At 45.5% G+C, this 26,436-nt stretch overlaps 2 protein-coding genes across 5 annotated transcripts; one reads left to right on the top strand and one right to left on the bottom strand.

The window, feature by feature from the left end:
• Nucleotides 1–1,079: 1,079 nt before the first annotated feature.
• TEN1 (TEN1 subunit of CST complex) lies at nucleotides 1,080–6,151 on the bottom strand. Of its 3 annotated transcripts, none has more exons than XM_048323533.1 (4): nucleotides 5,971–6,151; nucleotides 3,479–3,581; nucleotides 3,202–3,359; nucleotides 1,080–1,934 (listed from the first exon to the last, which is right to left on the bottom strand). In XM_048323533.1, the coding sequence occupies exons 2-4, from the start codon at nucleotides 3,562–3,564 to the stop codon at nucleotides 1,795–1,797; spliced, it is 384 nt and encodes a 127-aa protein (XP_048179490.1). In that variant the 5' UTR covers nucleotides 3,565–3,581; nucleotides 5,971–6,151; the 3' UTR covers nucleotides 1,080–1,794. The 3 variants fall into 3 exon arrangements, with proteins under 3 accessions (XP_048179490.1, XP_048179491.1, XP_048179492.1); XM_048323534.1 differs by lacking the exon at nucleotides 5,971–6,151 and adding an exon at nucleotides 4,875–5,404; XM_048323535.1 differs by lacking the exon at nucleotides 5,971–6,151 and adding an exon at nucleotides 5,345–5,404.
• On the top strand, nucleotides 5,449–26,392 carry ACOX1 (acyl-CoA oxidase 1). Of its 2 annotated transcripts, none has more exons than XM_048323532.1 (14): nucleotides 5,449–5,656; nucleotides 6,717–6,876; nucleotides 12,280–12,440; nucleotides 17,278–17,385; nucleotides 17,871–17,990; nucleotides 19,140–19,255; nucleotides 19,455–19,624; nucleotides 19,927–20,089; nucleotides 20,774–20,964; nucleotides 21,571–21,750; nucleotides 22,367–22,472; nucleotides 22,553–22,696; nucleotides 23,510–23,716; nucleotides 24,663–26,392. In XM_048323532.1, exons 1-14 carry the CDS (start codon nucleotides 5,542–5,544, stop codon nucleotides 24,711–24,713), a joined length of 1,992 nt encoding a protein of 663 aa, XP_048179489.1. In that variant the 5' UTR covers nucleotides 5,449–5,541; the 3' UTR covers nucleotides 24,714–26,392. The 2 variants fall into 2 exon arrangements, with proteins under 2 accessions (XP_048179489.1, XP_048179488.1); XM_048323531.1 differs by lacking the exon at nucleotides 12,280–12,440 and adding an exon at nucleotides 15,397–15,557 and having other exon boundaries at nucleotides 5,451–5,656.
• Nucleotides 26,393–26,436: the final 44 nt, after the last annotated feature.

Below are 26,436 nucleotides of genomic sequence, written 5' to 3'. Positions count from 1 at the left end.
GGGACCTGCCTGGGGCAGCTGGGAGTGGACAGGGCTGCCTGGTGGGGTCTGGGGTGGCCGGGGGGCTTCAGGTGGACAGAGCCAAACAGGAGCTAGCCAGGGTTGGTTGTTCTGTTGCCCAGGTTGTGCAGTGTGCTGGCTACAGGCAAAAATTGAGGAAAATGGATGTAAAGAGGTACTTCGGGGCCTGGGGAAGGGCAACAAGAACGGCACAGGGCCAGGGGAAGCTCTCCTGCTCCATCTGCACAGTGGAGTAATTGGGTTCATAATTACGGCTCCCTGGGACACACTGAGGGCAAACACCCAGCAGAAATGTCTTTTTTACTGGGTTTTATTTTGTCTTTTTTTTTGTCTTTTTTTTTTCCCTTTTATTTTGTCTTGTGCAATTGTCCCTTGAACCTCCCCAGCGTGGGCTGTGCTGCTCTGTCAGCCTTTCAGGAGATGTCCTTGAGGAGGAATTAATCATTGACTTGATAGCTGACAGAAGACAAGATTAAAATAATCTTGTGTATTGTGGCACCAGGAAAGGCAGAGGCAAAGGGAATTTCATCTGGAGGACTTAGGGGTAGGTGGGCATGGACATTGCAGCTGCGTGGGTCCACAGGGAAGACCCCAACTTTTAGGTGACCTAAAAAAGGGCTGATTTAGGCCATTGCTGAGCCAGCAGCTCAAAATCTTTGAGTGCAAGCAGAAAAGGCTGGAGGTGGCTGCATTCCCTTGCAAACCACAAGCACAGCTCACTCCAGATCTGGGGATTTCTACAGTGCAGGAGACTCTTCTCTCCCTTGCACAAACATTCAATTCTCATCTGACATTAGCAATGTTCTGTTCTTTTGTCAATGATTTAATTCAGCTGGGTGGGCCTGGAACCATGTTCTTCAACCAGAGTGACTCTGATGTAACTTCATCTCCTTGTCTTACAGCTTTTTTAAAGCCAGTCCCTTCCTTACACACCCAGTACTTAGGAGAAGGAGGAAGAGGAAGAAAACTGAATTTTCTTACATCATCTGTAGGGTTTGTGTAGGGGCTAACACACTTGACTTGGCAAGAAAGAGGGATTTAATCAATAAAAGACAGGCTGCCTTCTTTTTTCATCTTTATTAAGGAAAATTTCAATCAAAATTTTAGATACTTCAAAAATAGTGATTTAAGGTCTCTTGAACTTAGCTGTGTCAAGGAAGAAAGTCAAGTGGTGGTTCTCAGGGTACTGCAAATATTTATTTTAGAGTTAGAATTAATCCTCCCCTTGGATACCAGTTCTTCCTACCTGAAGAGGCAGGTGCTACTGAAAATAGGGACTCTTTGTTCTTCTTGTTTCTTTGGTCAGTCCAGATACATGAGTGTTTTGCCAGGAATGCTCCTGCGTGGCAGCTGAGTCAGGGTACCCCAGCACATGCACTCATGGGCCTGCAGCCAGGCAGGGCTAATGAACTTTGTGCTAATGCCCTCTCCCCCCATCTGCCAAAGGTGAGATGCTTAGCTCCAGATTCAGAGACTACTTCTGACTTCTTCAGGTCGTGCATTACGGAAGGACCAGTATAAGCCAAGTGTTCCCCTTCCTTAACTACCCTTTCAAACAAACAACAAACCTGCTTCCCAGAGCTGTTTTCGGTGATGACACCTGAGGCAGGAATGGACAGCCCACAGTTACACACTGACTCACAGTCTTCAAGTGTTTCCTTGCTCAGTGACTTTGCTGTTTGCCACAGCAAACCCACTTCCTAATTTACTTTTAACATATTTGTTCCAAATAGTAGTCCAAGGACCAGTGTGTGGCTGGTCTCGGAGCTGCTGTCAGGATGTGCTGTTTCCCCTCTGCTCCTGCCTCTCGTTGAAGTATTTCCTCTGCTCCTGTATGGCTTGTTCCAGCAGGGGCACATTCATCCCTTCCACGCAGGTCAATATCCGTGCTTTCACCACAGGACTGGAAGTTTCTGGAGAAAGGAAAACAGACAGAGCAGCTTGGAGGCAGAGAGTTCCCTCAGGCAACATACGACTCCAGCTGGGCAAATAACCATAGCCTGAGAACTTCCAGGAGGCTGGACTGGCCACATGCTGCCACTGATGTGAGCAGCAGGACCAGCTTAATTCAGTGACGTGCTTTCCCTCTGCTCTGATGGCTACAAAATGCTGGTGACTGACACTGCACTCCCCTTGTGACTGACACTGCACTCCCCTTGCACTGGCGAACAGTGCCAGTGCCTGCCATGCAGCATCTGTCTCTGTCGTGGCGGGATGCACTTTGGTTTTCCCTGTCTGAAAAGCAGCAGTGATGGGTCTGAGCTCATTTCTGAATGCCCCTGTGCAGACAAGAGGGCTTAGAAGAGGCTCAAAGCTGGCTACAACCATCAGTTCATTGGTAGCATTCAAGTGGTAACATGGAGCTGCACAGAAGGGGCCATGGCAGGTGACATAGCCTTGGTGACACAGCCTTAGTGACACAGCCACCATCTCAGTCTGCTCTCCTTCCACCCCTGCAAAATGGGGCAAACTCACTCCTAAGCTAGGATGACCAAAATAACAACTTCTAAAGCAATTTTGCAGCAGTGGCTTAGTAGGTCACTCTCTAGAGGCCATGTGCAGTGTGGCTTTCCACATGCCAGTGAGGACTTCTATGGCATGAATGCAAATGCTTTTTATCAGGTATGGCCAAGATAACAAAGAATTTGCTTCACCATCCCATGGCCCAGCTCAGATCAACTCCCCACAAAGCACCAAGCAGCTGGAATGCAGGGCACTCCAGGAAAAGACAACAGGGTGAGCTGCATGACAGAGCCTTCCTCACGCGTCTGAGGGCAGGGATAATAATTAGAGCCTTTCAAGGATGGCAAAGACCAACCCAGCCACTTGCAATGAGGTATTGCTGCAATCTGCCACATTTGGGGTGAAGGCGGTCGGTGTGGCAGCTGGCAGTGATGCCAGGCTTTTTAGTACAGGTTTCTCAAGCCCAACAATGCTGCTGAAGTACTTCTTGTTTCTAAAAAAATCTGTGCCAGAGGACCAGATTTTCACCAATGGTGGCTCTTCTGATGGTGAGCAGGGACAGAGAGGCTGCTCCTACCTTGAATCACTCGCTCGTGTGACTGAAGGAGCTGCATGAGATGAACTGGCTTGGCCCAGGCTGCCCTCAGTGACTAAGGGAGCTCTGAAGGAGCTGATGTACCATGAAGAGCAAAGGGCACCAGCTCCTGGAGCATTTACCTTTCCTGTGTTCAGCCTCTCCCAGGACCATGAAGAAAGATCCCACTTGGGCTTGGAATGGCTCCACAAACTTGGTGTCAACACAGACTTGGTACTGAGCCGAGTTGTGCTGAGTGGTGAGAATGGCTTCAGATCGGGCCAGGTCGTAGCAGCATAATCTGGGAAGGATCAATTTGGGAAGCTCAGCTGTGCAGAAATCCAATTACAAACCAAGGGGGGGTGCTCAGCCAGTGAAGGAAAGGCCTGGCCTGCAAGGAGAGCGGGGTACCCTTCTCACCTGCCAAATGTCCTCAGTGTCGTCCCCTCGGGGACTGAGCTGTTGATCTCCCATGGGAAGTAATAGACACCAGCACTTGGCAGCATCTCGCACAACGGCTGGCCTGCAGTAAAGCAAAAGGTCTGACTCCATGCTTCTCCAGTACCTGATCCAAATTATAAGTGACACTGCCCTTCAACTCCGTCCTTGCCCAGGTTCCACCATCCAGGAGGCTGCAAGAATTTCCACAGCTTCCCCGCTGAATCCTATTTGCAGCTCAGTGCATGTGCCAAGGCCAGGGCATCCTGGCACAAAGAGGAGCTGCCTAGTCCCACACAACCCACAGCATGAAATACAGGCAGCCCACCAGGTCCTCTGGGTCTCCCTCAGGCTATGGATGAGTTGAGAAAGGTTAAGGAAGGAGGGAAATTGGTGACTGAGAAGTTCAGACAGTGTGAGGGACTGAGATGCAGGGATAGCTTCAGCTGCTGGGGTGACAGGGGACTACTATGCAGCAAGATTTAAGGAATGATCCTGAGCCTGTCGTCTTACTGCAGCATAAGAAATTCTGACAGTGTGTGATCCTGCAACTGGAGAACAATAAATTGCATCCAAGCCAGCCTGGTTTCATCAGAAGTCTGGTAGGGTTTAGCAGACAGCGATGAACGAGCAGGATTAATTCCAAGACAAGGCTCAGGTGGGACCTCCTGGGAGCTCCTGTGGTGGAGCAGGGCTGGCACAGGCAAGTCAGGCACACCACAGAGCACACAGAAAGGCGGGAATGCAAAGCAGCTCCAGAAAGGTCCTAATCCTGCCTAGTCAATGTCATAGCCAGGCTCCTGGCTGTGCCCTAAAGTGGTTCCTTTTGGCCTTGTTTTCCCTCTGATCTCCCTTGCAGGCTGCCTGTGTTTGGAGAGTTTCCATGCTCCATTTACTGCTTTTCTCTTTTTTTTTTGCCTCACTGTGGGAGACCCCAAGAGCCGCACAACAGCCCAGGCAGGGACTCCTGCCACTCAGAAAGTGGGTCTATTGCAGGGCGTTCAAGGACCCCCCATACTGACTAGGCAGCAGTGGGGACACTGAGCTGACACACGCCGTGGCTTTAATGCTTGGCGTCCCTTGCCCACCCCACGCATTGCTCACGGGGTTGCAACCTTGCAAAATGCCCCACAGAGGACTCCGTGGGAGGCTGTCGAAACCTGGGCAATGCTGGCTTACCCCGTCCCTACACGTGCCTCTCTCTGTGCCTGCTGCCCCACAGCCCCATGCCAGGCTGTGGACACCCACAGCGGGCTGAAAAACCCCTCTGGCAGGGTCCCAACGTGGGCTCCGTAGGTGGAGACCCACCTCCCCGCTCCCTACAGCTCCGTGCATCCCCGCCGCACCTAGCATTTAAAAAGCAAGGACACTTCTGCACCTCCAGAACGGCAAAGGCTGTCCTGTATTGCTCGGGTTTTGCTCCTGAATCACGCTGTGCAGCAAGGTGGCTCAGCCAAGGATGCAAGACGCTCGGTGTGCCATTTAATGCACTTTCTAACGAACAGAATCATTTAGGCTGTAGAAGCCATACCCCAATCGCCATACACGCTGTGCCCACCCAGTGTGCTATATAATGCGCGCTCCACCCCCACTGCAGGACCTCGCAGGGAGATTTCTGGCAGGCCCAGCCCCAAGCGCAATCCTTCACACGCAGATCAAGAGCACTACCCAACACCGCACTTAGCGCGTGCACAGACGCAGCCCGCTAACGGCATGTAACGAGCTGTTTATTTAATTAGCTACTCCGTGCCGACGCCGCACGTGCCGGGCGCTCTCGCAGCGCCGCTCCATGCCCATCGCAGCGCGATTTAAAGCACCGCTCCCAGCACGACTGAACGCGCCGCTCACCGCTCCTGCTCCGCCTCACGGGGGAAGGGCGGGCACGGCCGCGGGACCCACGTGGTCAGGACCCACGTGGCGTCGCGGGAGTGACGTCACACGGGGGCGGTGCCGGCGCAGCGGGATCGGGATCGGGATCGGGATCGGGATCGGGATCGGGATCGGGATCGGGATCGGGATCGGGATCGGGCAGAGCCGCCGCCGCGATGGCGATGAACAAGGACCTGCAGAGGGAGCGCGCCGGCGCCACCTTCCAGCCCGAGCTGCTCACCCACATCCTGGACGGCGGCCCTGAGCGCACCCGCCGCCGCAAGGAGATCGGTGAGGGAGGGCCCGGGCCATGGGGACGGGGAGAGACAGCCCCCGTCAGGGCTCGGAGGAGGAGAAGGATATGCGGGGGTGGGGAGGGGAGAGGCTGCGTGATGAGGGGGATCCAAGGGGCGACCTCCGGGGAGAGGGAGAGCGGGAAACAGGGCGGGGGGAGCGGGGTGGGGAGCCCCGGGGAAGGTGAGGAACGACCGAGTTGTGAGGGGGTCGTGGGGCGGGGGGGGTGTGGAGGAGCTTTTGTGGAGAGGAGAAAGTTGTCAGGAGAGGGTTGGCAGGTGGAGGGTCAGCGTAAAGTAAAGGGGTCTTGCCTCATGGGTTAGAGAGGAACAGGAGCAGCGTTACTTCCCTGGTCCTCCTCTTCTCCCCTTCCCAGAAAAGGATTTAGGGTGGCCCTGACAGAGCAAGTGTCCTTTCAGTTCTCTGTTTCCCCTTCCTCCAGAGGGTCAGAGGCAGCTTCCCATGGGCATTTCTCATGGGCTCTGTCCCCTCCTTTTTCCCTCCTAGCCCGCTCTTGCCCAAGAGTACAAATGTCACCTGTTTGTCACCCGGCACGACCGTGGTTTTCAGAGATTAATGAACTACTTCCAGTCTCTTCCCTGGGCTGGGACTGTCAGAGGCCGGTGTTGTGTAACTTCTGTGCCAAAGGGGGGGGACACAGAGTCTGTGATCTCTGGTCACCCTGTTTTCCAGTTGGCATAGTGGTAATAATAACTTTGCCCTTCTGCAGGAGTTGCGTGGGGATCAGAGTTCACGAGGCTGCCTGAGCCTCAGGCTGTTGGTGAGGAGCCTGCAGGTTTTACATCAGTGAACTGCCCTCCTGCCAAGTCCAGAGTGCTTTGAACTGAAAATGGGGTTTATGTGTGGAATGAGAGTGCCAGGAGTTGAGCTCTCAAAGAGCTTTGACTTCTTTCTCATTTTGTTAGCTTCTAATTTTATTTTCAATTTTCTTATACCTCTGCCTTGAGCTCTAGCAGGTAAAACGCTGGGTTGTTGCTCACCCCCTGCTGAAGTTTGTGGAAGCTGAGCTTGTTTTCCTCTTCTGTTCTATCCCCAGAGGCCTTAGTTCTTAATGACCCTGACTTCCAGCACGAGGATTTGAACTTCCTGTCCCGTAGCCAGCGCTATGAGCAAGCCATCAGGAAGAGCTCCTTGATGGTGATGAAGCTAAGGGAATATGGAATTGCAGATCCCGATGAGATCTACTGGTTTAAAAGGTACCTAAAAAGATCCAGAGTTTGCTTCTTGTATGTACTTCAATCACCACCAAGGACGTTAGAGTTGTGCTTTTTTCCTATGCTTGTTGTCTAAAGGAAGCTCAAGACTTGTATAAAAGCCCACTCAAGTCTGCTTCAGTGAATTTCAGATGAAACCCTGAATTCCTGAGTGTTGTGTTTTCCTAGGGTTTTTTTTTAACAGAAATGCAACATTAGCAGTTACACCCTGTTCACTATATGTGGTGCAGAAACTGAAAAACTGAACTTGAACTTAGGTCTTTTTTTTTTCCAAAAGGAATAAAAAAATTATACTCATTATTTGAATCTGAATAGATCTGATGAGTTTGCAGCTTCTGATGAAATCTCCTAAAGCTGATTACTTCACTTTGCACTTAGACCCAATAAAGTCACATTGCAGAAATACTTGAAAATGTTCCAAGATGCCTTATAAGTTCTTATCATTGTCTGTTCTGTGTCCCTCCTCTAAGTTCCTGGTGCTACAGAGGTTCTCTTTGACCCTGAGGCTTTTTGTTGCATCTGACCTTTGCTAGTACCACCCTTGGATCAAGTTAATGAAAATAAGACTATCTTTACATCTGAGCTCTCATTCCTTCCAGAAGGAATTAGAGCTTAGTTCCTGGTTTTGATGTATTTCTCCCCCTAATTCTGCTAAACTCAATCTGATTTAACCAAACAGAAACTGGTAACAGAGAGATTACACAGACCTAGAAATGTGTTGTAATCCCATAGGTATATCCTCTGACACATTAAATAATGAACCACAAGCCCCCTCTGACTGGTTTTGTAGAAAAGCTGTTATGGGCCTCAGGGCATGACCATTGGCACTAGGAAATTGAAATCATCTTGTCCACTGTGGTTTTGCTTTCAGAGAAACTGGTCTGCACTGACCTGTGTCATGAAATTTCTCGTGGAAGTAACATAAATAATTTGAAAACTGTCATTGGTGGACAGTGATAACAGGGAACAAGTTCAGTGACAGTATTGGATTATTCAGGTGCTGTACAGCCGAAGTTAATAATTAATTTTTTTCCTACACAAGGTTTATTGAAAGTGATGGGGAAGTTTCTTCATTTATTTATTTATTTCTAAGGAGAAAATTCAGCAAAGTCTATCCAGTCTATCAGGTGGAAAATTTTAACAAATTTTCTGTCTTTTTGTAGCATTAATGACAATATTATATGAAAATAGACTTTCCTGAAGTAGTCAAATGAGAGATTCTAGTTTTGTCTTTCCATAAACTTACTTTGGAGTCAGCAATTCTTAAGTGGATGAAAGTGTAAAATTTCATACAGATACCAAATAGTACCTCCATACCCAATGTGGTATGTATGGTCAGGTGGGACTAGTCAGAAGTCACAGTCCAAAACCAACTGAAACAATGAAAAAGACTTACTTTTTTTCAAGGTAAAATCTAATTGCAGCCATTCAGGATTTCCAAATACAATTGCAATTACTGTGGACTGACTATATTTGCCATTTTTTATTTATTTTATATACCATATTTATTCTGTAATAACATGTAACAGAATGAAGCCCAGTGCATAAACTTCTTGCCTACAGGTGAGGTGTGTTTGCTCTAAGAGCTGTACACTGTTAATATTCTGATTTGATTTCTTTACCATAATGTCTGGTGTTGGCAAGGGAGGATGTGGGCTTGCTGCTGCTTAAAAAATGGAAGAAATTAAAGGATTATTTTTTCATCCTTTGATTTCATTTGCATTTTAGCATCTCTCCACACTTTCCCACCTGTTGAGTGTCAGAGTTTCTTTTAGATTTGGTGAACCTGCACCCAACTGACAAAATTATGTTTATTTCTATCCCATATCCATGCTAATTGGTGCTAACTGGAAGGGACTTCATTAGTGTAAAAACTGACCTGGAGAAATTGTGTTTGGGCTTACTCATTTTTCCAAACTGAAGACTGAATGGATACGGTGTTGCAACATGCCTCAGATTAAGTTTATGAAATAGATTGAAGTCCTTGATTTGGATGTCATTGTATTTATTGTGATTGACCTTTCTATTTATGGAAGCTTAAGAAATTTTGTCAGTTATCCCCAAATGGCAGGGACAGATTTATATATGCAATTTTGAAGAATTTTGAGTTCTTTTTCTAAAGAACTGCCAGAACATCACTAGGTAGCTTTGCACATGACTCACCAACTTTATAGTTTGATTTATGAGTAGGTGAGGAGAAATGCTGCTTCCTTCACTGCCCTGAAGAAACACTTAAACAGTTGCTGCTGCTGTGACATGTCTAAGTGAATGCTCCTCCTTCCTGTTTCCAAAGGGTTTTGTTGGACTCCATAAGAGGATCTGTTAAATATACTTTAATTGCTTCTCATATAGTATTTCTTCTATGTTCACACTGCAGTTGCTGGTGTGACTGTAGCTTTGAAGGCCATCAGCCTAACAGTGCCAATATTTCAGATTTCTTTTGCAGTCTAACTGCAGCAAAATGTAAGTCAGCATGAAAAATGGGAAACGTTTCTGGTGTAGTGCTCCAATGCTCTTGGAAGAGAGCAAGCTGCTCAGTTTTAATTCACTTTCAAGTTTAATTAACCTTCATTGAGGAAAATGGGGTTAAACAAAGAAGAGAAAAACAAACTGGGTCAGAGAAGAAGGAAGATCTGAGAGCTGCTGGTCACCAGGTGATTCCTGTGTTCATGAGCACTGCACGAATGTGCACTTTCCCTGTTGGAATTTGTTCTTATGTCTTTAAATTAGGACCTGGAGCAGCTTTGAGCAAATCAAAGCAGAAAAACTCTACTGTGGGCCCTACTTGCCACTGCTTAATTAATGTGGAGTGGATGAGTCTGGCTTGGTCTTACTTTGATACAGCTGGAATAGGAGTTTATTGCCACAGCAGTTGTGAGCTCTGAAGCCCAGTTAGCACAGCTCAGACACAGCTCCTGCTCCTTCTCCACTGGGATGACCCATTCGTGCTCATCCTTGAGAGGGTTACTTCAAGAACTGCACAAAGCAGGAAAGTTTGCACACAGACTTTCATTTAAAGTAAATGCCCCTGTTGTGTGAGCCAGTTCTGCAGCCTGAGAATGGCTTTGCAGTTGTTCCCATAGCTTTGGAGCCTCTGAACACACAGACTTTGTTTCTGTTGTCCTCTGTGCACTGAGCAACAGTGACTCACCTGTCACATACGTGCCTTCTACTGTGTGGGTGGCACTGGCTGCTGATCTGTAATGCCAAAGCACATATTACTACACAGCCTTTTCCCATAAGTGGATTTGGAGCTGCAGCCTCATTGTGACACTGGTGGTTGTAGCAAGGCTGACCTCAGAGCAGCTGGTGATTGATCAGATGGTCACTGCCACCATCAGTCTTGATGGAGCAGAGTATTTGAACAGTTACGCACTGCAGCCTTTGGAGAACAACCAGTCCAGGTGCTGGGAGCGTTGAAATTCTGATGGGAAGCAGTAAGTTCAGAGAAAGAAAAAGAAGGGAAGAAAACCTGTTGTTCCTCCTTTCACAGCTGGTACCTCTTCTGTTTGCCCTGTGTCTTGAGGAAAACAGGATTCTCTCTCATTGTCATTCAAGTCGTTAAAAGGCACGTTAAGGAAATCCTCAGTCTTCAGTGTGGAGTATGCAGAGATGAACGGTTTTTGCTGTAATTTAACTTTCAGCTTAGTTAATGCAAGAAGCTGTTCAAATGCTGCACAATTAGTTACTGACACATCATAACCTTCTGACACAGGGGTGTTAAAGCATCCACTTGCAAAATGTCTGCTGTCTTACCCCTGTGGCAGAAGGTGGTAGTTAAGCATGAGATATATCTGCCACTTGTGATTAAACTTACTCATAGGCAGTGAAAGTCGCTGGCCTGACCTTTGAGAAGATTCCTGGGATTTTTTCTTGGAGCATTACCTTCAAAGAAGCAGTGTCTGACCTGATTTTTCTGACAGCAAAGCATGAGCTGCACCTTTTTCTCAAGTTCTTTCAATGACTGCTGAAAATACGCAAAGAGCCATTCAAGCTCTTCTCAAGCTGCCCTCAAACTTTGTGTTCCAAAGTCAGTACTCATTTTCTCCCCGTAGATTTGTCCTTTTGGGGCCTGAGGAGTAGGTGCACAATAATTGTGCTGCAGGCAGTGAGGAAATAAAGGGTGCTGCTGTTGCTGTATAGGTCCTGGGCTAAAAGAATAACCCACTTAGGAAACCACAAGAATGTTGAAAAGTATTCTGTCTTGCACTTTTAAGCCCTTGGTCACCCTGTAAGCATCAGCTTTGTTAACATGTGCTGCTGTAGGCAATAGAATATTTTTTGGTGACGGAACTGTCTGCCTCCATTCCAGGAACTTGAGACGCTGTAGCTGCACTCACACCACCTTAAAGCACAGTTAATACATTCAGCACCAGCATTAGATTACTTGATTACAATAGTTTTGGTCCTGGAAAAATCCATGGCTCATTTTGTCTTGTTCATTTTAAACAGGCAACATGCAGTTCAGTGGTGCTTTGCCTCTCACTCTAAGGCTGGTTTTCACAGTCTGTATCAGACCTGCTGTTGAATTATCAATTATTTACTCTCTGCATGGTGCAAAAGGCCAGTCACAAATGCTGCTGTAATTGACAAACCACATGCAGAGCATCCCCTATGGTATTTATGCAGAGGGCTCATTTTTCCTCCTCTATCTTAGAGTTTAGATGGAATAAGCATTTGTGTACAGTAGATTGAAGATGAAGAAACTGTTCAAGCTGCAGAAGGGAAGATGTTTTAATTGAGAATGTACTTTGCCTGCCATTGTGGCTACTAGGTGATTAGAGTTTTCTTTCATGAAATAACTTCTGTTTTGGTGAAACACACCTAAAATGTCTGATTTTTTCTTTCCATTTCCTCCAGCACTAGACTGTAATGGTAATTTTAATTGAAGGTGTGTTCCAGATCTCACAACTGATAGAAGCAGCTGCAAGTGATACAGAGCTGTTCTGAAAAGAACTCAGTCACCAAAGAAACCTTTTCCTTTTTAATACATATTGGTTCTACTTAATAATGCCCTAGTTGTAGGCTACCAGCAGCAGTGGGATTTAGTCCCACAAAGCCTGAGAGATGGGGAAGAAAATAATTTGATTTTCATGTCCTTAGTTTTAAGTTCCTCATGAACCTTTGTAGAATAACATTTTTTCCAGTTACATAGCAACAGCAAGATTCATGGGGTGAAGATGCCTGGAAGAAACATCTATTTCCCCATTAGCATTGCTTCTGATGCCTCCACGTTTGGAGGTTGCTTGTGGACAAAAAAAAAAAAAAAAAAAGGTTGAAAAAGGCAAAAATATTATTTGTCTTATGCTCCAGTTGGAGAAAAGCCTTTCAGGTTCACAGTAACAGTAAGACTGAGATCCAGATCCCTCTATTTCTCTCCTGTAGAACATGCTTGGGCAATTTTCCTGAACCTTTGGGTCTCCACTTCAGCATGTTTCACAAAACCATAGAGACCCAAACGACTGATGCTCAGAAGGAGAAGTGGCTGCCCCTGGTTCGTGGAGTCAAGATAATTGGCACCTACGCCCAAACCGAAATGGGACATGGTTAGTTCCCTTCAGGGATCAATGGGTAACCTCTTTTCTCTAACTCCAGTGGGTAAATTGATGATGTTCCCTGGGTCAGTCTAAAGGGGGAAAGGTAAAATTCCTCAGTTAATGATTGATGTCTGTAGCCAGACAGCTGCCTCGTTTCACATCCTGACAATCCCAGGATTTCTTTTGGTCTTTTCCAGAATGCACCTCTTAGCTGATCTCTGCATTGGTAGTTGTTACCTTTGTTTTAAAATGAGGAGGTTGTTCTAAGCCCTGAGAGTCTGAATTTCACTTGAACCAGTTGGAACATGTCAGTGAACAGTACTGTGGGTTTTATTTCTGCCTAATTTTGGGACATGTATGCCAGAGCCCTTAGTGCATAGCTAGCCTGCAGGAACAGGTCAGGAGCATTCCTTTAGGAGCAGTGGAGCACGGTGAGATTGTGAGTTTTGGGTTGAAAGTCAGGTATGCTTTGCCCCAGGCACTTTTCTTCCAGATGCTGCTGCACTGCAGCTGTACAACTTCATGGAAAGGTCTTGGTTACAAAGAAGAAAAACATCTTATGCCTGCTGTTGTTGAAAGCAACTTTCACTGCTTTAAGTGGAAAAACATTTAATGCATCCGAAAACAGTCTTTTAGCCCAGAACCTGGAATTATGGCTGTTAAATACCAGCAAGAATAGTTTACAGACAAGGACTCCAGTGTTTGTGCTGGCATCTGAACTGGGAAAGCCTGAGGTGTACAAGTCTGGACACTGCTGGATGGCAGTGCCAGCTGCCTGGTTGTTCAGTTACAGCTGCTGAAACATTTGTAGAAGACTCAATGGAAGAAATCCTGTCCTCTTTCCTGCTCAACAAACCCAGCTCAACACCAGAAGCTGAGAGATAACTGGATGGCAACAATCAGTGCCTGCTGGCCTTGTTTGCTTTCTCACACCAGCTGCTTTAAATCAGTCACATCCCCACTGCAGTGATTTGTTTTACTTCTAATTTCACATTAGAAAATTGCACTTTCTTGCCTGGTGATGGTTGATTTCCTTATGGTTCTCATGTTGTTTCATGGTTAAATTGGTATTTTGACACTGCGTAGAGCTAATACAGTAAAGCAGATATACTTTCTATGCTGAATAATTAAAATGCCAGAATTTGGGGTTCCTGCTGTGTTGAGTATCTGATACTTCATCAGTGAAGCTGCTGCAGTAATTGTCACTGAGCTGTTCTTGGGGAACTTTAATTGTATAATTGTTTAATTTAATCCTGATGTTTAAAATGTGGTAATGAAGAAACAGATCTCTGGATTATTGAATTGAACCTTAGCCTGGATGGGTAGTTACTCAGTTTTATCTTGGTGACTATGGGTGTATTGATTTTAACCTGTTCCATAGTGAAGAAATCTCTCTCTCTCAAAAAAAAAAAAAAAAAAAAAAAAAAAAAAAAAAAGAGAGAGAGAGAGAAAAAAATCAAAGAAAGAAAAAACACAAATAGCACAGGGCTGAAAAAGAAACAAGGAGCAGTGAAAAAGTGAAAATATTGTGCTGTTTCTGTCTGGTTTATAACTACTGCTAGTAAATAAGGATTTTTTTTTTTTCACTCTTTGACTGTCAGCTGTGTACTTCACTCGTACTGAACTCACTTAAAATCTGGTGTTCCTGGTAACCCGCTAGTCCCTGCTGGGTTTGGTCACTGTGCAGTCAAAAAGCTTAGAAAACCTTGCTGCTGGGTTTATTAGATAGTTGAATTTATTTATAGGAGTCTGATAATATCAAAAACCAGTTCTTGGGAAGCCCTAGGGACAGAACTAGTTCATATTAATGTGTGTTTGGAGAACACAAGGATGCATTGTTCCCACTTTGCTAAGAATGTCAGATGAGTTTGAGCCACGCTCAGACCTCTGCTCTTTCCATAATGCAGATCATTTATATATATATATATATTCCTGTTAAAGTCCAATTAAATTTATTTCATACAAAAATGAGCCAGATGGAGGTGCTGGTCCTCAATCTATCCCCACTATTTTAATACTCAAAGCTGTCAATATTTTAAGATTTAATGATGAATTAATTCTTTATATTGAAAATCTTAATAGACCACTTAATTACCTCACACTCACTTAATTACCTGGTGTTTGACAGAACATGGAGGAAAAAGTAATTCTAATGAAAGATGTTTAATTGGAGATAATTTGTGCTGGTGATTTACATATTGAAAAATGTTGGCTTTCTTGCCAAGTTATTCATGTTCACAACTTTGACTTACACAGAGCACTGTCCTTTTAAGAAAGTTCTTTAAAATAGCAGAAGTTGAAGGGAGTTGATTTGAAATGCCATGTACACTAATTGTGTCTGATCTTTAATTTCAAAAAACTAGAGTAAATAGTGCAGCCAGTTAGGATTTACCTTTTTTAAAAAAAAAGGAAGTTCATTGTAAACCTAGCTCCTTTAGCTGGATAAATTGGGACTTCTACCAGGCTCTACCTTCAAAACATGGCAAAAAAAATAAAAAAAAATTAAAAAAAAAGATGGACTTCCTTTATTTGGTTGCAAGCACACTGTGTTCAGCCACATCACATCTCCAGCAAAGTGACATTCTCAGCTGACTGCCTCAGCCCTTTGAACTTAGGGATGCTCCGATGTTCAAACCAGAGGGAAGGTTTGGATTCATCTTTTTTTTTTTTTAATCAATCATAGTGCATCAAAAATAGGGGAATGTTGCAGATGCACTTTATGTATGATTACAGAGGAAGTCATTGCAGCATGTTTATTTCAAAGTGTGTGCCATTTCTTATTACTCAGGCCTGAGGAAAGGACAGTGCTCTGGCTCTCTAAAATACACTTGCTGAATTCTGATTGACACATGAATCATTTTTTTTTTCTTTTTGTCTCTTCCTGAATCTCCACCATGAATCCTCATGCTTGCTTCCCTCCCATAACATTCCCTTCACACTCCCATCCCATGACAATTCTTCACAGCTTTGTTCACCGCGGACGGCCTGAACCTCTGGACCTTCATCTGGGCATGTTCCTCCCCACCCTTCTCACCCAGGCCACCCCAGAGCAGCAGGATCGCTTCTTCATGCCTGCCTGGAACCTGGAGATCATTGGCACTTATGCCCAGACTGAAATGGGCCATGGTACAGTACATTCAATAAATGCTCTTTCTAAGAATGGCTTTGTGTACAGAGGATTCCCATGCCTGAGAAGAACAGTGTGTGTGTATCTCACAGTTTTACACGTGCAGCTGTGGTTGTAGGGAAAAGTGGACAGCCTCTGGAAGGGTTATTAGAACATTATGCCATGTGCTGCTTCCCTCTCTTCCTCCTAAGGGGGGGTTTGATGTCTGTAGCTCTATGAATGAGCACCTGGGTGCTCCTCGTGCCATTCAAACCAGTGTCATTATTGCCCATCACTGGTGCTGTCAGTTTGGTGGCATCTGTTCATTTTACACTTGCTCTTCTTTCCAGTTTGATTTCTGCTTTGCTTTAATTAACCTTCAGTGTGAAGGCAAAAGGACAGAGCTTTGAGGTGTTGAAAGAGATGCCAAAAAATTAAGAGTTGCTGATCTTGGGTCAGAGAACATGCGGATGACTTGGTTCCAGTGCTCATGGTCTGTAGGGAGCTTTATTCCCCTTGGTTCATTCCCATGTGTTCTTTTTAACTGACCATGAAATGTGTCAGGTTTTTTGAGTCCTCTGTCTCAAGCTGACTTTGTTTTTTGTTGCTATTCCTTTGCTTTCAAGCTTTGAAATGGATTTTGATAACTCCAGCAGTATTGTGATTGCAACACTTTTAACTGAAGTTTCAAGGGGAGAGTATTATGCCTTGGGGAACTTTAATTTTGGTCATCTGAGAGTTGAGGATGAGAATTATTTTCTAAAAATGAGCAGGGTTCACCTTTGTGCTGAAGTGAAATGTAGAGATTGTGTGAAGCATAAACTAACTGCAAGTCTAAAGAGAATCTCTTGGAACTAGTGAGGTTTGAAGATCCTTTGCCAGCAAAGTGAGTCTGTGTTGAGCTGCCTGCCAATGGAAGTCTGCCATTACCTCCATGCTTTGGGAACGTGGTTGCTGCAAGGTGATCTCCTTTTTCCTGTTGGAGCTCTTGTCCTGCCCTGGCAGTCCAGACTCTCAGGAGTGTTCACAGCTTGTCTAGTTTAAGCAAGTAGGCCTTGTGACTTTGGGAGATTTAAGGCATTCAGGGGCAATGCCACTGCTCTGAGACAGGTGTGTGAAGTAAAGAGTTTGGGGCAGAAGACAAAGACTGTTCCTGGAATTACCTCCCATCTTTTTGCAGTCTTTTCATCTACCTACATCAGTACCTGGGACACACATGCCATTACCTGCTGTCTTGGAGCTATGGATGGTCTCGTTTGGGAGATCAGCTCCATCAAGTGAGGAGAACGTAGACTTGATGAGGGCATGAAGAGGTGGTGGGCACTGTTTATTTCATCTTGTGGCTGAGAAGTGGATGGTTTTATTTTGCAATTTAATCAGATTGCATTTTAGTGAAATTCAGGTGAGTGTGTTCCTGTGGAACATTTTAAATGAGAAAGGGCTTCTGGTGTGTGATAGCAAAAAGGTGTCAGATTGGAGGTGCTTGGAAAACTAGTCTTAGACCACTGGGGGAAAAAAAAATCATTGTTTTCTGAGAATTGGCTTCAGGTCCCAGAATGTGGTCTGGCTCTCACTTGTTCTTCCTTAATTGGTTGGTATTTAGCTCTTTATATATATAGCCTAAAAGCAAAGTTAAAATTTAAACATTACTACTGGAGTTCCACTTTCCATTGTTCAGCTCTGTCCTAGTCTGTTTTGTGACTGACTTCCTGCCAAAACAATGTGTTTGCTTGTTTCCAGGGACTCATCTTCGGGGTCTGGAAACTACAGCCACTTATGACCCCTCTACGCAGGAGTTCATCCTCAACAGCCCCACTGTCACCTCCATTAAGTGGTGGCCTGGTGGACGTAAGTGTATCTAAATCTGGAAGATGTATGGAAGAACTCAGGGAGGTGATGCCATGTGTGTTATATCTACAGAGTGATGGCTGGAAGTTGGTCCAAAGAGTGGGCTGAAAGCCAGTCGCTCTTGCTACAACAAGCAACAGACTTACCAGAGCATGCTAAACATTCTCTGTGTGCTCTGGACTGTTGCTCAGCATCATTCACGCTGTAGATTTGGTGTAATTTTTGATTGCTTGTATCAAATTATTCATAGTTCCTTCAGCTTCACTGGCAGGTGTGCCAAGGACCTGGTGTTTTACGGTCAAGAAAATTGTGTTGTGCAGCTTCCATTGACTCGAGCAACACTTTGCCGTAGAGCTGTATGATGGGGGTGACAACCAGTGAGGTCAATCTGGTTTTCCAGTGCATGATATGATGAGGTTATCTCAGAGGAAAGACTCTGAGAGTGTCTGACTGTGTTTTTGTGTTGCCTCCTGCTCCTGTTGCAGTTGGGAAGACATCGAACCACGCCATTGTTCTGGCTCAGCTCTACACCCAGGGCCAGTGCAAAGGCCTGCACGCCTTCATTGTCCCCATCCGGCAGCTGGGCACACATGAACCTCTGCCAGGTACAAATTCACACTCAGGGAATAGATTAAATCCGTTTCTCTCTGAATGTATACAGCTGCTGTGTCTTGTTAAAGTCTGTGGCTTATTTCATTAGCTGATTTCACTTGGTAGATCACAGGGCTTAAATGAGTCTTTCTAATGACTGAGCTACTACTAAATCATCTTTTCCTTTCATTTCAATGTGAAGTTTAGTTTGGGATTTGATTCTGCCCCTGTGAAGTTTAGTTTGGGATTTGGTTCTGCCCCAGTGTCTCCCAGCTGTGCATTCCACGAGCAGCACATCCTGCTTTCTGAAAGGGGAAGAAGAGCTTTCATCACTCTTTAGCTGGAAGTGAGCTGCATGAACTTTAGAGACAGCTCCCACCATGAGTGGATAGTAGGGCTGCATGGAAATTATGGAGATTCCCACGTTTTGATGTCCAGTTGTTGTGGTTTAACCCGTCAGGAAACTAAACACACAGAGCCATTCCCTCCACACAGAAGGATGGGGAAAAGAACTGTGAAAAAGGTAAAACTTGTAGGCTGAGATAAAGACAATTTAATAGGACAGAAAAGAAAGGGAAATTAATAATAATGATAATAATAATAATAATAATAATAATAATAATAGAATGTGCAGAGCAAGTGATCACTGTGTGATTGCTCAGCACCAGCTGACTGATGCCCAGCCAGCCCCTGAGCTGTCATGCCCGCAGCTGACTTCACCCAGTTTTACTGTTCAGCATGATGCCACGTGGTGCAGAATATCCCTTTTTCCAGCTGGGATCAGCTGTCCTGGCTCTGTCCCCTGCCAGCTTCTTGTGTCCCCCCAGCCTCCTCACTGGTGAGGAGTGTGGAAATTGAAAAGTCCTTCACTTGGTGTAAGTGTTACTCAGCAACAACTGAACCATCAGTGTGTTACCAACAGTTCTTGTGCTAAATCCAAACCACAGCACTGTACCAGCCACTGGGAAGATAATTCACTCTATCCCAGCCAAACCAGGACACCACTTTTCCATCAAAGAGGTTAAGGTCCCTGTTAACTCTTACTCATAACACTGCCAGGACTTACTAGAAAACTAAACAATCTCCTTACTGGAGAAGGCTTGAACCTCTTGTGTGGTATTTAGTTCCTGTTTTTTTGATGCAAGTGGCTTTGTCTGTGGCAGGTATTACAGTGGGTGACATTGGCCCCAAATTTGGCTATGATGAAATGGATAATGGCTACCTGAAAATGGACAACTACCGAATTCCTCGGGAAAACATGCTGATGAAATATGCCCAGGTAAAGCAGTGAGTTTTGGCATCTGCTGTTAGAAATGGACACACTGAATGCTCTTGTGAGGGTGAGTGCTGCACCAAAAGGATTGTGAGTGGCTTGTAAATGCTGCTTGATGAGCTTAGAGTGTGAACATGTAAAAGAGAGGAAACTTCACAGATCAACAGGCTGTACTTTTTTTTAATCTTTCTAATTTTTTTGGTAGGTTGAACCAGATGGCACCTATGTGAAACCAGTCAGTGACAAGCTGACCTATGGGACCATGGTGTTCATCCGTTCCTTCATCGTGGGTGACTCTGCTCGCTCGCTGTCCCGGGCCTGCACCATCGCCATCCGCTACAGCGCCGTCAGACACCAGTCTGAGCTGAAGCCAGGGTGAGTGCAGGGAGACCCAGAGCAGCCCAAAGTGCTGAGGGAAACTTCTCAAGTACTGGGAGGAAGAGGGGCTGTGGTTGATGTTTGCTTTGGCACTTGGTATGGTTTCAAAACACTCTTTGTCCTGGGAAGTGCATAATCTTCCATTCTTGGAATGTCCTCCCCTGCCAGAGGCTTTTGCTGGATGGTCTTAGAGAATCTGGCTTGATATGGATGGAGAATGTACTTAGAGTAGGGATAAATGGGATTTCTGCAGCAGTTTGCTACCACTGACATGCTAGCTCATCTGTGTTCTGCTCTAGGGAACCAGAACCCCAGATCCTGGATTATCAGACCCAACAATACAAACTCTTTCCTCTCCTGGCAACAGCGTACGCCTTCCATTTTGTGGGAGCCTACATAAAGGACACCTACCATCGTATCAGTGGGGACATCAGCAAGGGGGACCTCAGTGAGCTGCCAGAGGTACTGTGTCCTCTGGAAACCAGAGTGTTGGCTGAATTTGTGTGAAGTTTCTTTATAGCATGGAGAAAGAGGCATTGAGCCTTTTTGGCTTTCACTCATGAGATGCCTTCTCCTTCTGTAGTTTCAGAAGCCCCCAAGGCCAGTATGTGCTGGTGACATTTATTTGCTCTATTCATTTAGAGCACTTTATAAAAAGCAGGGAGTAATGCACAGTGAGAAAGCTACTGGGAATATATTTTTATTTTAAAAAGGTGCATTTCCAGGAATTATGGAGTATTGTTTGGGAGTTCAGACTGGTCTTGTGCTTGTGCTGTAGCTTCTTAATTGTTCTTCCAAGTGCTTAGGGTAGAACAGGTGTGTTGATCAAAGTATACTGAGGGGTTAGGGCTGTGAGGTGTTAACTTTCTGTTAGTGTTTGTGACAATGGGCAGTTGAAAACAGTCTTGTACATAAAATGTTTACGGGCAGAAGGAGTGGTGTACTTAAAAGAAGTCCTTCCATGTACAAGGGTTTTCATATAAATATTTGACTCAGGAGAGAGTTCCTGCAAGAAAAACAAGACCCTGTGGAACGGTGCAAGAATGGTGTTGACTCTACTTTGTTTTTCTGGGAGTTGCAGTCCTTAACACGTATGTGTGCAAGCTAAGACTGGAAAATAAACCTGGCTTTCCTGTTGCCCCTCAGCTCCACGCCCTGACAGCAGGACTGAAGGCATTCACCTCCTGGACTGCCAATGCTGGCATTGAGGAGTGTCGGATGGCCTGTGGCGGGCACGGCTACTCCCGCTGCAGTGGCATTCCTGACATCTATGTCACCTTCACCCCATCCTGCACCTACGAGGGGGAGAACACGGTCATGATGCTGCAGACAGCCAGGTACGGTGGGAGCTCTGCACAGGGATGTTCCAGCCTCTCCTCGTGGTCCTTGTGGCTGAAGTTTATACCAACAGGGTTAATTCGATTTCTGCTGTGTCTGTGTAACTTTTAGCAGAGGAACAAGGCATGCAGAATCTGCTATCCCAGCAAGGACAGCTGGAAGATAAGGGGGAGACATCTGCCTTAGGAATGCAGCTACAGCCAAAACAAGGACTGAGTCTGGGAACTTGGGGAGGGTTTTATGGTAATGAGCAAGTTATAATTTGCATGTAGTGAGTGTATGTAAGCAACACACTTGTAAAAAATCATGTGCACACAAGGAGGAGCTATCCCCCATGCAACCAGGCACCTGTAATAAATGATGCCCTTCTTAACACTAAATTGATGTTAAGGAGTCTTGTTTGGCCAGTTTGCAGTGAAGTTGGTGACAAAGTGATGAGCAGAAGTGACCACGAAACTGGCGTCGTGTTTCTGTCCCCTGCCCCATTTTTGGCAGAAAATAGTGTGCCTTCAACTGTTCTTGCTGGCCTGAGCCTCAGCGAGATGACTTTTGTCCATTCAAACAACTCAGGAGTAAGAGTTGCCATCTGCTGTCTCTATTTTCAGGTTCCTTATGAAAAGCTACACCCAGGTGACCTCTGGCCAGCAGGTCACTGGCATGGTGTCCTACCTGAACGACCTCTCCAGGCAGCGCATCCAGCCCCAGCACGTGGCTGCCAGGACTGTCACCGTGAGGATCAATGACCCCACCAGTTTGGTAGAGGCCTACAAGTCACGTGCTGCCCGGTGAGCTCACACTGACTGGGCTGGGCCCAGGAAAACTGGGTGTTTGGGGAGGTGCTGGTGTTGCATTGCCCTGTTAATGCTGGATTCTCGAGGTGTGGCTGGTGAAGCTTTGATCCGTGTGTTGCTTTCAGGAAGTGACACACTTAGCTGGGTTGGGGTCAGGGTTAAGTGTTTTGAGGTTGCAGGAGGCTGCTCATAGCCTTGTTACTCTGCTCCCCATTCCTTTGGGATGTATCTTTTTCTTATTTATGTGTAAAGTATACTCAAACAAAAATAACAAACTGCTCAGAGATCTCTCTGGAGAGAAACAATCCTGATATTAAAGTTCATTGTGAGGGAAGTGGGAGAGTAGAGCAGACACTTACTTGTGAGTAGGTATTGAAGCACCACATGCGTGCTGTCAGAAGTCCTCTTACCCTCTGTAGCTGTGTCGTAGCTACAACAGTGATTATTGGTATTTTAGAGGCACAACTTGTCACTCCAGTCTATGTCTTCACTCATGGCACATGAGAAGAATTCTGAGCTCATGTGCCATGACTGACATGTGTATGAATTCAGTGTCTGTCATCCTGTTAATGTGATTATGTAAACTGTTTTTCTTCCTCATATGAACCAGGCTTGTAGAATCTGCAGCGAAGAATTTGCAAGCTGAGCTGAACCACAGGAAGAGCAAGGAGGATGCCTGGAACAGGACTTCTGTTGATCTTGTGCGGGCATCAGAGGTCAGTGGTGTATAAAGAGACGTGCTGTGAGAGCTCCTCATCTTTCTGTGCCCCTGACTGACTTTCCTTGGTTTCTGCAGGCCCACTGTCACTATGTGATAGTGAAGCTGTTCACAGCCAAGCTGGCCGAGGTCAGTGATGCCGCTGTCCGCGCTGTCCTGACCGACCTGTGCCTCCTGTACGCCCTGTTCGGCATCAGCAGGAACACGGGCGATTTCCTGCAGGTTGGTGTCTTTCTCCAGCACTCCAAATCTCCAAAACCAGGTTCACTGTTTGCAAATGTGCTTTACATGCCAAGCCAAAACACCCAAATGGGTGTTTTAGGTGGAAGTTCTTGGCTGTTGGCTGCCAGAAGGTCATTAGCAGTGCAGGTCTGTTGGAAGGCTCTTGTCAGGTTTCCCTTGTGATAAATGGAAACCAGGCATGTGCCAAGGGTCAGCTGAAATGGTTTCTAGTTGCTGATCAGCTGCTGTGTGCTAAAAACCAAGGAATTAATAAAGGAGATGCAGTTAGATGTACTCCCCAACCTATATCCCTCAAAGGGAATCTCGTGCTCCAAATCCCAACCCTTCCTTCAATGAATGGCTTTAAATTGTCAGGCATTGCTTTTCTTGTCTTCATTCTGTCAGTTGGAGAGTGAATTTGTGCAGCAGTGTTTTGTTTGCTCTTCAGGCAGACATGGTATGTTTTGCCTTCCCATTTTCCTCTTTGCTGCTTACTGAAGATTTCCCTGAAGCCAGGCACAATTTAATATCCGGATATGCATGTTCTCCAAGAAAACTTGCTCCTGCAGTACCTTACAGGTACTCACAGAGTCTGCCATCCAAGATTAAATAGCTGGGCAGTATGGTGGGCTGTGCTGGCATCTCCTTTTGCTTCTGCACTGTGGCAAATTGACAATTGAATTACTTAGTGAAGGAAAATAAACCTGGTTTTTTTACCAGCTGCTGCAGTTCTGTGTGGGAAAGCTGACCTGTGTGAGACCTTGGGGAAGGGAAGGATTTGTGACTTGTGTAATCCATTTCTTGCCTCTCAAGGCGGGTATCTTGACCAGTGCCCAAGTTACCCAAGTGAACCAACATGTGAAGGAGCTCCTGGCTGTCATTCGTCCCAATGCCGTGGCACTGGTGGACTCCTTTGACTTCCATGATGTCCATCTGGGATCTGTGCTTGGCCGCTACGACGGCAACGTCTACGAGAACATGTTTGAGTGGGCAAAGAAATCCCCACTGAACAAAACACAGGTAAAGAAACCTCTTTTCTTTTCCTCTTTCTCACGTGACCAGAGAAACAACTCAATTTAGGGTTGTTAATTACGCTCCAGAGATCTCACCAGGTAATTGAAGAAGGGTGGAGAAAAGTCACAAGTAGTAATGGACCAAAACTAACAACCTACTTTCAGTTGGCTCTCTGTAGTTACTCTCCCTGTGGGATCACATGGGCTTCTCAGTTGAGGGAGGAAATGGTGCACTCCACAGAGAAACAACTGAATTATCTCAGTGAATTTAAAAGCAACTACCACTTGCTGTTGATTTTGCTTAATGAGAGTAGCTGTGGAAGCCTTGCCCATTTTCTGGCAAATCCTCCAGTCTTCAGGCAGTAGCAGTGAGTGGAGGAGAAAAGAAATTGCTCCCCTGTAGTACTTAGGTGTCAGATGTTGTGTATCTGACCTGGGATTGGAGCTGCAGCTGAGCAAAAATAAACTGAAGTGTCCCTGCTCCATCAGCCAGAATGGTAAATCCTGTCTCCTGGTGCCTTTACTTGCTGAGGGCAGACTGTATCTCCTACAATGGGCTGCCAGAGACTGCAGCTGGAGTTAAATCCCACCACAACTTGCTCAGTGTTCTGTACTTCTGAAGTCAGTGGGGCTTAGGAGCTTCATTACAGCCCCCTTAGGAAACCTGTACCAGTTTTCTTGTAATTAAAATGCCAAACAGTTGTATGGATATAAATCTTGCATTCCTGTCGTAATAGAAAAGTAGTGGGCAGGCTGTTTTTTATATTCTCAAGCTTTGTATCATGTAGACTCTGAAACACAGAAGTTACCTGGTTGTTCTTAAATCTCCAAAGTGCCTCTGGGTCAAATTTCCTTAGTATACAAACACACTGAACACACTGCAACATGTGAGGAGGTAAAACTGTTTCAAAGCTCAAACCTGGCCCTGTAACCAGTGTCTTGTTGTCTTGCAGGTTCATGAATCTTTCCACAAACACCTGAAGCCAATGCAAGCCAAGCTGTGAAGCCTGCAGGTTTTTTAAAATGCACTCTTGTCCTGCCCTGAAAACTGGGTGTTTGCATCCTTCCTTCAGGCACCTAAATCAAGCCTTTGAATCCTGTAGCTGTAGGACAGTGAATAATTGTAGCCTTTCTTTCCTCTTTTATAAACGGAGGAGGTGTTTGGGGAGAGTGCATAGGGATTGATGCCTCTTTTTAAAGTGCAATTATAATGGTAAAATTAACCTTTTAAAAATCTGGGAAAGCTTTATGGATCTATACAAGGATTGCTTTTGTGAAGCTGCTAACTAGAGAGAAGTTCCTGTCAACTGGAAAAGGTGGCAGGACTTTACTACGACGTAGTTGACAGCCCTCAGGCAGTAGCTTCTGGTGAGCATTTGTATCCTCCCCTCAAAAAAAGCATCAATGTCTTGCTTTTTCTTTTTTTTTTTTTAAGATTAGCCCCACTTCTCTCCTTGTATGGCAAATGCTTGTGCTGTGTGAAGCCTCCTGCAGAGCTCTGTGCATGTGGGTCTGCATGTGTTTTCCTGATGGATCTGGGAAGTAAATACCCATCCTTCCCTGGAGCTCTGCTTCAGGCATCTTTCCAGAAGAAATCCTCATGTTTCCTTTGTTTTTCTTCTTTCACTGCCCTGCACAAACTCCTTTGCCCCGTGTGCCATCTCCAGCTCTTGGTTAATAGGAGGTTAAAGGAGAACATAGTGATGCTGCTCTGAGGATAAAAACCAACTCGTAGTCATCAGCTGGGTGCTGATAACAGATGTTCTGCCCCTCTTTCCACTCTTAGTATTTTCTAGCACTATCTCAAAGCACTTTACAAATGTTACTTATGTTGATTTGGTGGGAAAAAAACCACACATAGTGGTAAAAACTGCAAATTTGACCTGGAATGATGAAGCCAGTATTGGAGGGCAGGAATCAGTTGACCAACATCCTCAGGTCTTCTGATTTTTCTGGGATGCTGTCCTGGTTTTGAAGGCATTTGTCAAGAAAATGACAATCCCAAGTGAAGTGTCCAGATTTTTTTTTTTCCTAACCATGCATTTCCAAGGAGCTTTCTCTGATTTGCCTAATTTTGTTTTGATACTGACTTGGGCATTGCATGGTGCTGAGTGAACAGGAATGATTTAGCTTGGAAGAGAACATCCTGCTGCCCAGGGAAATCAGTGCAACAACTACAACCAAGCAAAATCTTTGCTGCTTTTCCACACCAGTAACTGTCCAGTAACCATAAAACCTCTTCACACTAAAGAAGGGCAACCCTGAGCTTAAAATCGTAGAAAGCTTCAGCATCAACCCAAATCCTGCAGTTCTGAGGCAACACCTGAGAAGCTGCTTCTCTGCAGCTTTGGTCTCTGTTAGTCTCTAATTTTGAATCAGTTTTCTGGCACTAACAATGGTCAGACACAAGGTTTGGCTCCACGTGCATATCTGAGTAGCTGAACAGAAAGAAATGTTTAATTTTAAATAAACTAATCAAGCTTGCCTTTTGGCTGCCGAGTGTTTCAGGTCCCATGGAAGTTCAGGATGCCAAAGGAGGCTGAGGGCTCGGCCTTCCCTGTGCCCAGTGGAACAGGCTGCTGGCCTGGGGAGGGATGGAGGAGAAGGTTGAAAATATGCTAATGAGAACAGCACTAGCTGTGTACAGATCTAATAAATTACAAAAATGTGTTTTCAGTCAAAATGTCTTTCTTTTCACACACTGCCTTCAGCGGATCTCATGTAAAG

The sequence above is a fragment of the Corvus hawaiiensis genome, chromosome 19 (genome assembly GCF_020740725.1).
Source record: "Corvus hawaiiensis isolate bCorHaw1 chromosome 19, bCorHaw1.pri.cur, whole genome shotgun sequence".
Lineage (NCBI taxonomy): Eukaryota > Metazoa > Chordata > Aves > Passeriformes > Corvidae > Corvus > Corvus hawaiiensis.
This window is presented reverse-complemented; position numbering and strand designations above follow the sequence as displayed.

Coding starts and splice junctions, on each gene's coding strand:
- TEN1 (XM_048323533.1), bottom strand. CDS start 3,564: ATGCTGCCAAGTGCTGGTGTCTATTACTTCCCATGGGAGATCAACAGC. Junction 3,360..3,478: donor ACACTGAGGACATTTGGCAG/GTGAGAAGGGTA, acceptor GATCCTTCCCAG/ATTATGCTGCTACGACCTGG. Junction 1,935..3,201: donor AGAGGCTGAACACAGGAAAG/GTAAATGCTCCA, acceptor TCCTTTCTCCAG/AAACTTCCAGTCCTGTGGTG.
- ACOX1 (XM_048323532.1), top strand. CDS start 5,542: ATGGCGATGAACAAGGACCTGCAGAGGGAGCGCGCCGGCGCCACCTTC. Junction 17,991..19,139: donor CACACATGAACCTCTGCCAG/GTACAAATTCAC, acceptor TGTCTGTGGCAG/GTATTACAGTGGGTGACATT. Junction 20,965..21,570: donor ATGATGCTGCAGACAGCCAG/GTACGGTGGGAG, acceptor CTCTATTTTCAG/GTTCCTTATGAAAAGCTACA.